Source organism: Microcebus murinus, chromosome 20 (genome assembly GCF_040939455.1).
Source record: "Microcebus murinus isolate Inina chromosome 20, M.murinus_Inina_mat1.0, whole genome shotgun sequence".
Classification (NCBI taxonomy): domain Eukaryota; kingdom Metazoa; phylum Chordata; class Mammalia; order Primates; family Cheirogaleidae; genus Microcebus; species Microcebus murinus.
In genome coordinates this window covers 10,657,854-10,668,860 of record NC_134123.1, presented here as the reverse complement: position 1 = coordinate 10,668,860, position 11,007 = coordinate 10,657,854, and the positions used below count along the sequence as shown (strand labels likewise).

The window sequence follows — 11,007 nt, the reverse complement described above, 5'->3', positions numbered from 1 at the left end:
AAATGAGCAGGTTACTGACGTTTGATCTTGGAGCTCAGTGCTGCTGGAGACTTCTCGGAGACAACGTGGAACGGATCTCAGAGTTGTCCCACTTGAAGGGTGAAGATAGTGGGGCATTATCCACCTATTCCCATTTGTCATTGGTTAAAGGCTGCGCCCAGGGCATTAATTCCCCTGCACCCCTGGCCTGCCTGGGCATGGGTCAAGCACGCCCCTGCAGCAGGAGAAAGCCCCTCTCGGTCCCGCTGGTTAGGGGAAAACAATACTCTGAGCCACCAGACGACCACGAGGGAAAACTTTATTGCTCCGAGCACTTTACAGGAATGTCACCAACACCACATTTGGACAAATATATAAAAAGCACAACCTATTGTACAATCATTCCACCTCCTCCATTCGTGTACTGTACAGACGCTTCCCAGGCCTCCCTCCCAGTGCGATGGACGATTTCAGGGGCAGCAGCTGCACTTGTCTGCGCCCCCTTTGCAGATGCAGCCCCGGGCACACTTGGCGCAGCCCGGGGGGCAGCAGGAGCAGCAGCCTGGAAGGGTCAGGAGATGCACAGATCAGCTTTGGGTCAACACTCCCATCTTACCACCGCCCCTCCCACCGCTTAGAGGAAGTAGGAAAAGATGAGTGTGTGCATGAGGCTTCCATCCATATTAGCAAAACGCCTGGGAAGGGAGGTCGTGGGATGTTAGAGCAGGAAGGGATCTCAGGGGTCATCTAGAATCCACCAGAGAGGGGAGGGGTTGCCAAGGTCATTGGACAGTGGTAAGGCAAGACTAGCACCCAGGGCTCATGGCTCCAGGCCAGTGCTCTGTCTCTGTCACCACTGGGCAGGACAGAACCTCCCCTCCGTCCCCTTCCCGTCCTAAACACTGAGGGTGCCCTGATCCCCGGGGTCGGCGGCAGCCTTGGGGAGATCTCTGCTTGGTTCTCATTCCAGATCTCGCCCCAAATGGGTAAAAGCCCCCTCACCCCCGCCGTGGCTGGAGCACTGAAGATGGGGAATCAGGCCTCTCCGGCTCCCAGCCAGGGGTGCCCCCCACCACACTCACTTTTCCGACATGTTTTACAGCTGCAGGTTGTGCATTTGCAGTTGTCGCCACAGATGCAGATTCCTCCTAGAAGACAAGACAGAGCCACCGCAGCCGTGAGGATGGAGGTGGGGCGGGGACACAAGGCACAAGCCAACTGTCACCGAGGCAGGGTTTCTGGGCCCCTTGCGGGGGGGTGGGGAGGCTGGACGAGAGGGAGATGATGCTGCCGAGCATCACCCCAGTGTGAGGGACCGTCCAGTGGTTCCCAGTCACAGGCCACGGATGGGACCTGGGATAGCTGCCTCAGCGCCCTCGGGGGTGGGGGGGGGGGCTACTTGTTAAAATGCAGATTCCTGGGCCCAACCCTTGAGATATTCTGATTCATAAGTCTGGACGAGGAAAGGGACTCAGTTTCTTTAAAAAAGCAACCCACTGGGAGGCCGAGGTGGACAGATTGTTTGAGGTCAGGAGTTCGAGACCAGCCTGAGCAAGAGCGAGACCCCGTCTCTACCAAAAATAGAAAAAATAAGCCGGGCATGGTGGCACATGCCTGTAGTGCCAGCTTCTCGGGAGGCTGAGGCAGGAGGATAGCTTGAGCCCAGGAGTTTGAGGTTGCTGTGAGCTAGGCTGATGCCACAGCACTCTAGCCCGGGCAATAGAGTGAGACTGTTTCAAAAAAAAAGCAACCCAAATGATTCTGATACACTATGAGGTTTGAGAAGCAGTAGACCAGGCCACCTTAACCAAGCCCAAGGTTCCTCTGGGAACTACCAGAGGCTTTGAGGCCCTCCCCACAGGTGCAAGGCAAGACGGAAACTGCGAGGGAGCATAAAGGAGGCCAAGCGACCTACGGAAGCCCAGAGTGAGAGCCACACTTTGTTCTCATAGCATAAAAACCATCCAGACTTTAACAACAAAAAAAAAATTATCTATCATTTTGAATTTGAAAATGCTGGAAGCTTCTGTCTCTTCTGCAAATTTTTGGTACAAACATGTCCTGTTAAAGACACAGGAGTCTTGTGAGACTTCTTGTTACCATTTTCCGAGGCTGAAAAGCCCAGAATGGCTTTGAACCCCGACTTCTCTCCTCTGGCCAACGTGCTTCCATGGAATTAAGAGGTATCAGAGACTCAAGAGTCCACATAAGCTAGAAACAACTTCCCTGCTGTCTGCAAGTGCTTAATCATTTCGGCACTTTCACAACAACCCTGGAGCGTGAACAGTTGGGAATGAGTAACCCTATTTTACAGATGGGAAAACTGAGGACCAGAAATAAGTGTTGGTGAGTAAATGGAAGCAATGGACCCAAGCCAGGCTGCTGGGCTCTGGGCCAGAGTTCTTCTCCCCACCCTGGCGGCTGCTCCTAGGGGCCAGCAGGTAGCCGGGCCAAGGTTTTCAGGTTCCCATCTCGCCACTGCCTGAGCCAGGATGTCAGTTCTAGAAGATCAGGGCTGGGAGCTGGCAGAGAGTAAGGGCTTCCCCACAGGCTGCCAGTCTGGGACAAACCCCACTGGTGACTCCTAATTGGAGGGGAGAGAAGTGTTCATCAAAGTCCTGCAGGCTGCCTGGAGGAAGCTGGTATGAGGTTCCAGGACCCTGGGGTGGGCCTCCTTCCTTACCAGACATGCAGGTGCATTCTCCAGGGTCCATGGTCCAATGTCCGAGAGGCTCGGGTGCTGTCCCAGCTGGGGAAGGAAGGCTGGGTGAGCAGCCGCGGGAGGCTCCCTATTTATAGCCAAGTAGGTGTAGACCGCGGCTCACCCCACCTCTCCCCGGGGCCAGACGCCCTGCACACGGCTCAGCCAGACACCCCGGGCTGGGGGCTGGGGAAAGCAGGCCGAGGGAGGGCAGAGCAGAGGCTGAGCAGTACGGGCATTCAGGTCACTCTTCAAAAGGGGCTCAGGTGGCTGGACCAGCCCCACCTGCCCACAGGCCACGGTGTCAGGGAACCAGGCTCAGGTTCAAATGCATGCACAGTGCTCACACTGGTAGTCTCCAAGTCCTTCACATTTTATTATCTGCTATTTCTGTTCCCTCCTTCATAGGGGCTGCACCTGTTCCGGCTCAGGGCCTCCTTCTCTCTCCCCTGGTTGATTGTAAAAGCCATTGCCATGGCAGGAGGCTCCAGGCTTTAGAAGGTGCCCACCAAGGACCCCGCTGGCTATACCTCTTCACCCCCTGGTCACAAGGTAGAAAACCAGGGGACTGTGCCCAGCCAGAGCTTGCGACCTTTCCTTCTAGACCACACATGAGTGGTAGAAGCAAGGGAGGACTTGGGGGAGGTTTAACTACCGCCCCCATCTGCACCATAGCCCCATTCTTGGGTCTGGGCAGCTGACTTCTGCAAAATAAGTCAGTGGATGATGCAGCTTCAAGCCTCCCGGACAAGCTGCCATCCTCGCCCACTCCCCGCATGGAAATTCTGGAGCTGCTGTTGCTTACGCTTCCTCCAGAAAGCTGCCTCTGATCTCTCCCTCTCTCAGCTGGAAGAAGTCGCTCCCTCTGTGGCCCCCTGGCGACGTGTTTGTACATTTCTCATGACATTTACTCTCTTCCACTCTGCCGTGTGATGATTTGTGTTCGTGGCGCTTACCTCCCTCGCCCCAGTCGCGGGCGATCGGGAAAGACCCGTATCTCTGCCTCCTCGGTGCTTTGCACAATGTTTAGTGGGCGTTGAGTGAATGAACAAATGAATGAATCAGATGAGGACAGCAGTCGAACGCGTGAAGACGCGCGAGAGAGGAGGTGTGCGAGGGAAGATGTGAATGAGTGAGTAAAAGGTGAGGGGACACACGCGTGCATCTGTTGCAGGTAGCACCACTGAGGGTCTCTGCTGAAAATGCTGTCACTATCCAGAAAGGCAAAACGTGGGCCTGGCCACGTGGGGCTACTTCCTCCAGCTCCTAGTTCGGTTTAGTGGGGTCTCTGTCATTCGTCTGTAAGGAACACGTTGGCCCTCAGGCTGATCCCTGGAACCATGAGTTTTTTGTTTTTGTTTTGTTTTTTTTTGAGACAGAGTCTCGCTTGTTGACCAGGCTGGAGTGAGTGCCGTGGCGTCAGCCTAGCTCACAGCAACCTCAATCTCCTGGGCTCAAGCGATTCTGCTGCCTCAGCCTCCCGAGTAGCTGGGACTACAGGCATGCGCCACCATGCCCGGCTAATTTTATATATATATTAGTTGGCCAATTAATTTGTTTCTATTTATAGTAGAGACGGGGTCTTACTCTTGCTCAGGCTGGTTTCGAACTCCTGACCTCGAGCAATCCGCCCGCCTCGGCCTCCCAGAGTGTTAGGATTACAGGCGTGAGCCACCGTGCCCGGCTGAACCATGAGTTTTGAGCTGAGAACTTCTAATGAGTAGCAGGAACAAGAACCCCCACACAACCCCGAGAACATGCAGTGGCTGACAAGCTCAGCTTAAATCCACACTTAGCAAATAAATACTTCTTTGGAGAAGTGATCTTTAACCTTCTTGGGGAAGTCAAGGAGCCCTTTGAAAATCCGATGCAAGCTCTGGACCCCCTCCCCAGGGGGAAAAAGAAAAAGCACAAATGCACATTTCCTCCACGAGTTCAGGGATTTTGTGGATCTCTTAAATCCCATTTTTGACCTCCTGAGGGGTCCTGACTTAAGAATTCCCCTGCAAAAAAGCAGTCCTGGAGCATCTCCTCTTCTCAAGCAGCAAATTTAGCTCCTTTGAGCCGCTGAGTCCTAAATATCTCCTTCTCCAGATATGGCCTGTATTTTATGCATAAGTAAATTCAGGTGGTTTTCTCAAAACAGTGAAACAGATGGTTCTAAAGAAGCATCTAATACGCCATCTCTTAGGAGACATAAAACGACACGGTTTTTGTCTTCTCTCCTTCTTGTAAAGGTAAAACCTAAATACATGCTGCTCCTGTATCCAGCGGTTTCTGCCAGAGAGAAATTTCTGGAAACTCCTGGCCTAGGGATGGGGGGGGGCGGGGTTTAAGCCTGCAGTGATGGCAGAGAAAGGTCTGCCCTGCCCCCACACCCTGGTCTATGTCTTGGTGTTGGGATTGCCACCCACCCTCTTAATGTGTGCGTCCCTTCAGAAGCAGCCTAGAGCCGCTGGTTTTATTACGCTGCTTTATAAACTGGCTTCTCTAGACCACAAGCTGCTCAAGAACAGGGCCATGGCTTATTCATCTCCACATCCCCCTGGCCAGGCACACTGAGTGCTGCTCCACAGTAGGTGCTCAATAAATATTTATAGGCTAATGGTGAATAATTGGCTCCATTAACAGAGTCACGACCAGGCTGTCTGCTCTGGCTCTTGTCAAAGAGATTCAGAGCTCCTTGTTGCTCATGAAGAGCAACAAGTCAAAAGTTTGAGACTTGGAGTCACCCTGCCTGGGTCCTAATCCCAGCTCTGTTTCTTCTTTGCTGCAATGATTTGGGGCAAGTTGCTTGACCTCTCTGAGCCTCAGTTTCCTCATCTGCAAAGCCTAGCCCATGCAAATGACAACCCGACAGCACTGTTGTTGTGACGGTTAAATGACAGAATGTATAGTAAGCAGTTAGTTCAAAATCTGGCACATAGGCTGGGTGTGGTGGCTCTCGCCTGTGATCCTATCACTCTGGGAGGCCGAGGCGGGAGGATTGCTTGAGCTCAGGAGTTAGAGACCAGCCCAAGCAAGAGCAAGACCCGTCTCTACTAAAAATAGAAAAATTAGCCAGGCGTCATGGTGCACCCCTGTAGTCCCAGCTACTCGGGAGGCTGAGGCAGGAGGATTGCTTGAGTCCAGGAGTTTGAGGTTGCTGTGAGCTAGGCTGACGCCAGGGCACTCTAGCCCAGGCAACAGAGCAAGACTGTCTTAAAAAAAAAAAAAAAAAATCTGGCACAATATTATTATCATGATTACTATTACTACTATTAGCATTATCAGTGCTTAACACAACTTGGCAGCCTGGTTCACAGCACCCACCCATTTGTATGTTTCAGGTTCATAGACCCCTCAGCTGGTGCCACAGCCCTGAGCAGGATGCGCTCATCAGCAGTGAGGATTGTGGAGTTTTAGTCTCTGTGCTCCCAGCTCTTAAGCCCAGCCTAGTTCATTTGGGTCCCGGGGCCTGGAGACCGCAGGACACTGTCCTTTCTGGCTCTCCTTGCTGCAGTTTCAACCTGTTGGAAGGCAAAGTTGACCTCTCACCTGCCGACCCTCGTATGGCGGTATTTCTGGTCCTATGCGTATGACTAGGCATGAGACGTGGTGGGAAAAATCCGAGCAGACAGGGCCCTGTGGGGCATCAGCTGGAATCCAAGACGACCAGCACTGGAAGAACCCTGAGAAGCTGGGGCCAGGCCTCAGGTCACTGGGCTTACATGAGTGGCGGGGGGATTTGAACTTGGCTTCTCAACTTGCTGCTGGCACCCACGCTTTAGATCTGAAGCACTCGTGACAGAATTGTTTAGCAGCTAAAAGCCTTTGCGGCTTTATAAACTGTTTATTAATTATTTTTTTATTAGAAAAAATTCAAACATACTAAAAAGTACAAAGAATAATATTCCAAACACCGCGGTATCTACCGCCCAGAATGAAGAGATGTCAACATCATGCTATTTGTTCAGCTCTTTGAATTATAAGAAATAAAAATTTAGCGAGTTCGTGGCTTTGAACAGCATCTATGTGTTGGTGGCTCTGAACTTGAGACTTCTAGCCCCGGCCTCTCCTCTGAACTCCAGTCTCCTAGCCTGGCTGCTACTCAGCACCTCCACGTGGATGCCAATCGACATCTCGAACCCATCCTGTCTGCACCCGAGCTCTGCTCCCCGCCTCACCTCCTGCCACCTCCTCCCACGGTCTCGCCTGCCTCGGTGAGGCCACTTGGTTTGAGCTGTCGTCATCCCTCTCCAAGATTCAGCACCTGTGTCCCACCTGGTGTCCCTGCATCTGACTCCGTGGCTGTCCTCTTTGCCTGCCCCTCCCCCACATTTGCCACCCAACACTCAGGGTGATCCCATTAAAATAAAAGTGACATCATGTCACTGTTGCACTCAGGAAGCTTCAGAAGATTTCCATTTCACTGAGTAAACAACAAAGCTCTTGGTCACCTCTGGTCAGCCCCTGTTCCCTCTCTGCCTTTGTCTCCACTGTGTGTCCCCAGCCTCCCTGCCAGTCACTCCTTGAACTTGCCCGGCATGCTTCATTCAGCCCCAGGGCCTTGGCTGGTGTCTGAAAGATCTTTCCCCAGATATCTGCTCAGCTTACTCTACCTCCTTCGGGCAAGCTCTTCTCTGGCTGCCTTCCCTAAATTTTCCACCGCCTCCCTTAACACTTTTGTGTGCCTTTTTGCTTTCATTTTCTTCCTTGGTACTTATTACCACGAAACATCCTGTATATTTTGCTTATTTCTCATATTGTCCGACATGAGCAGGGATTTGGGTCCGTTTTGTTCACTGCTATACACTCAGTGTCTAGAAAAGTACCTGGCAAATAGCAGGGGTTCCATTTGTCGAATTAGTATATGAAAGTCCCCTTATATTTTCCTCCTTAGATCCCTCCTCTCTTTCCCTAAAGGAAGCCAGTTATAAAGTTCATGTGCATCTTGCTCGTGCTTATTATATTTTTTTACATGTGTGGGCATGTACAATCTGTACACGGTATTGCTTTGTGCGTTTTTAAAAAGTCTGTAAGTGGTACCACAATGCAAGTGTTGTTCTGCAACTGTTTTCCCTTCCGCTGTTATGTTTTTGAGGTCTTTCCATGTTGGCGCATGGCTAGTCTATAATATCACATCATATGAATATGCCACATTTTACTTAGCCGTCCCCCTACCAACGTTCGGGTTGCTTCCACATTTTGTCTATTATAAAAACGCCATAAGGACCTCCCCATTCATTCATGTCTTGTAGAAGAGTGTGCAAGTTTCATTCATCCCTGGAAGAAAGATGGATAGGTTGTAGGGGCAATTAGTCTCCAAAGATGCTATGGTCCTTCTAGTAATTTCTGAGAGTCCCCATTTCCCCACCACCTCCTCTAATGCTTCTTTGTCTTTTTTTTTTTTTTTTTTTTCTGAGACAGAGTCTCACTCTGTTGCCCAGGCTAGAGTCCCATGGCATCAGCCTAGCTCACAGCAACCTACAGTCCCCCAGTAGCTGGGACTACAGGCATGGGCCACCATGTCCGGCTAATTTTTTCTGTATATTTTTAGTTGGCCAATTAATTTCTTTCTATTTTTAGTAGAGACGAGGTCTCGCTCTTGCTCAGGCTGGTTTCAAACTCCTGACCTTGAGCGATCCGCCCGCCTTGGCCTCCCAGAGTGCTAGGATTACAGGCGTGAGCCATCACGCCCAGCCTCCAGTGCTTCTTATATTCACACTGTTAAATGTCTTCCCATGTGGTAAGTGGGAAGAAGCGCAACGCGGTCTAACTGAAGCATAATTTGCATGGTCTTGCTTCCCAGCTTCATCAATCGTTTCCATCCAGAGACAGAGCGACCGAGAAAGCTGTATCAGTGAGGGAGGCTGAGGCTATGCTCACTCAGGGTAGTTCTAACAAAACCTCGCCCTCTAACCAAAATATACACACACACAAACACATGCAAAATTCTGCTTTTCCTGCCTCTGAGTCCACTCGTGGAACCCCAGGTGAGAACCCCACAGCCAGTATGGAGTCAGGCACCAGGGAGGTGGCTCCCAGCTCTGTGGATGGTAAAAATCAGGTCATGGCTAATTAGGAGCCACCTTGCTCAGGGCCCAAACCACCTGTGCACTCGGCAAGCTTCACAGGCTCTCTGGGGCTTGCGGCGGCTGCTTAATTACACGGGACTCAGCGCCACAGCTATAATTCAGTACCCACCGGGCAAGCGAAACCCTCCGCTTTGCACACGGCCCCCAGGAAGGATGAGTAAGGCCAAAGCCGACAATTACCGACACTCATTGCCCCCAGCAGCAGAGTGGCTGGGCCTGGTTGGCTGGCAGCCCAGATGAGGGCTTTGGAAAGGGGGAAGGAGGCTCCCTGCCCGTCCTTTCCTCCTTCCTTCCTCCTTCTTCTCTTTTCTTTGTTCTTTCTTCCTTTCTTTCCTTCTGTCTGTCTTTAATCAGTCATTCAGCACTAATACCAGGTTTGGGGCTTGTCCTACGGAAGGGGGTAAGTGAACCAGACACAGAGCGTTGGTCCGTAGGAGCTTGCTTTCCAGGAGGGGTGATAAGCATGGCCACAGCCACCAAAAAAAGGAGAAAGCAGGCTGGGTGTGGTGGCCCATGCCTGTAATCCTAGCACTCTGGGAGGCCAAGGCAGGAGGATCGCTTGAGGCCAGGAGTTGGAGACCAGCCTGAGCAAAAGCGTGGCACATGCCTGTAGTCCCAGCTACTCGGGAGGCTGAAGCAGTAAGATCCCTTGAGCCCAGGAGCCTGAGGTTGCTGTGAGCTAGGATGACACCATGGCACTCTAGCCTGGGTGACAGAGTGAGACTCTGTCTTAAAAAACAAAAACAAAAAAAAAAGAAGAAGAAAGCAAGCAGTGTTTCTGCAAAGGCAGCACTGGAATGACCTCAAGGGCAAGCCCCTCCTCACTTGCCTCACCCTAGTCTGGACTCTTCATTCCTCCCAGTCTAGGTCACCTCTGGGTTCCTCGTGGACAGTTAGGGTTGGACTAGGGGTTTTCACATTGTGCACGCTCAGAGCCCTGGGGGATCGTGGCGGACATTGTAGGGGCTGCTGCAGGTGGGATGCCGGGTCCCCCGGGTCCCATTCTCTCTATTTAAATAGGCAGCTCCTCTTTCAAAAGCCAGTTTTATCCTGTGCGTCCCACCCCTCCCTGCTCACACGCATCACGCTGTTATGGGAGGTCGGTAGATAGCACTGAGCTAGAACCTCTTGGAAAATGGCTGGGTACAAGCCCTGCCTAGCATGGTGAGTGGATGTGCCCAGGACAACATAGGGATTGTGGCAGATCCGCACCTGCCGTCCCAAGCCAACGGGGCTCACAGCCCAGTGCTTTTCCATGTTTTCTCTTCCTTTTCTTTTTAAATGAGTTCTTTCATTCTCAACTATTTTTAAAACAGATCAGAATAGAGAACTAAATATGGAACCTTCCAACATGATCAACTATTAACATTAAGTTCTATTTATTTCACATTTTTAAAGGAACAAAACAACGAAGGAGTGTGGAAACCCCATGTGTAATCTTCCCTGGTCTCGTTTTCCTACCACCAAACCAATTTCAACGAATTACGAGTTTATCGTGCCTATATATAGGTTTCTTTTCTTTTTTTAATGACCTATCCTGTCTCCTGACCATGCATGGTTATCTAGTTTTACTACATATAAAAATTACATGGCCTTGTTTTACAGGTTTATAAACCTTATATAAAATGGCATCATTCTCTGTGTAGCTTTTTACAATTATTTTTTTGTTTTTGCTCAGCATTTAAACATGTATCTGTGATTTTTAACTGCTTTGTGTTATTCTGCTGTATGACTGCTTCACAGTTTATTCTTTTCCCTGATAACGGGCATTTAGACGTTTCCACTTTTTCATTATGATGAACACTGCTGCAAAGAACGAAACGTCCTCGTTTCCTTATGTGAAATATACCAGAGTTTCTTTAGGGGGTGTGCAAGGAGCGGCCTTGCTGGTTTGGGGAAAACATTTGCATTCTGCTTTACTAGATCTTCCCAAATTGCTCGTTGCAAAGGTTGACACTCCCACGAGCCACACACTCAAGTACCCATTTCTCCATGTCCCTGTCAACACTTGGTATTGTCAGAATTTTTAATTTTTGCCAATTAAACTGTGTTCCAGGCTTTGGGTTAGCCTCTGGATGGGACAGATATGGCAGATACGAAAGGACATGTCCTTGGTTGTGGATTTGCGTTGCCCTAGTTACTAGGCTGAGCATATTGTCATATGGTTTTTAGCCATTTTGATCTCCTCTCTGCTTTTGCTCAGTGGGATGTAGCCCTAACCAATCTCACTTTGGGAACAGTTCATATCAT

At 50.6% G+C, this 11,007-nt stretch overlaps 1 protein-coding gene across 1 annotated transcript; it reads right to left on the bottom strand.

Annotated features, from left to right (window-relative positions):
* Window positions 1–319: 319 nt before the first annotated feature.
* Window positions 320–2,748, bottom strand: MT4 (metallothionein 4). Its single transcript, XM_020282549.2, has 3 exons — window positions 2,663–2,748; window positions 1,062–1,127; window positions 320–541 (listed from the first exon to the last, which is right to left on the bottom strand). Exons 1-3 carry the CDS (start codon window positions 2,691–2,693, stop codon window positions 450–452), a joined length of 189 nt encoding a protein of 62 aa, XP_020138138.2. The 5' UTR covers window positions 2,694–2,748; the 3' UTR covers window positions 320–449.
* Window positions 2,749–11,007: the final 8,259 nt, after the last annotated feature.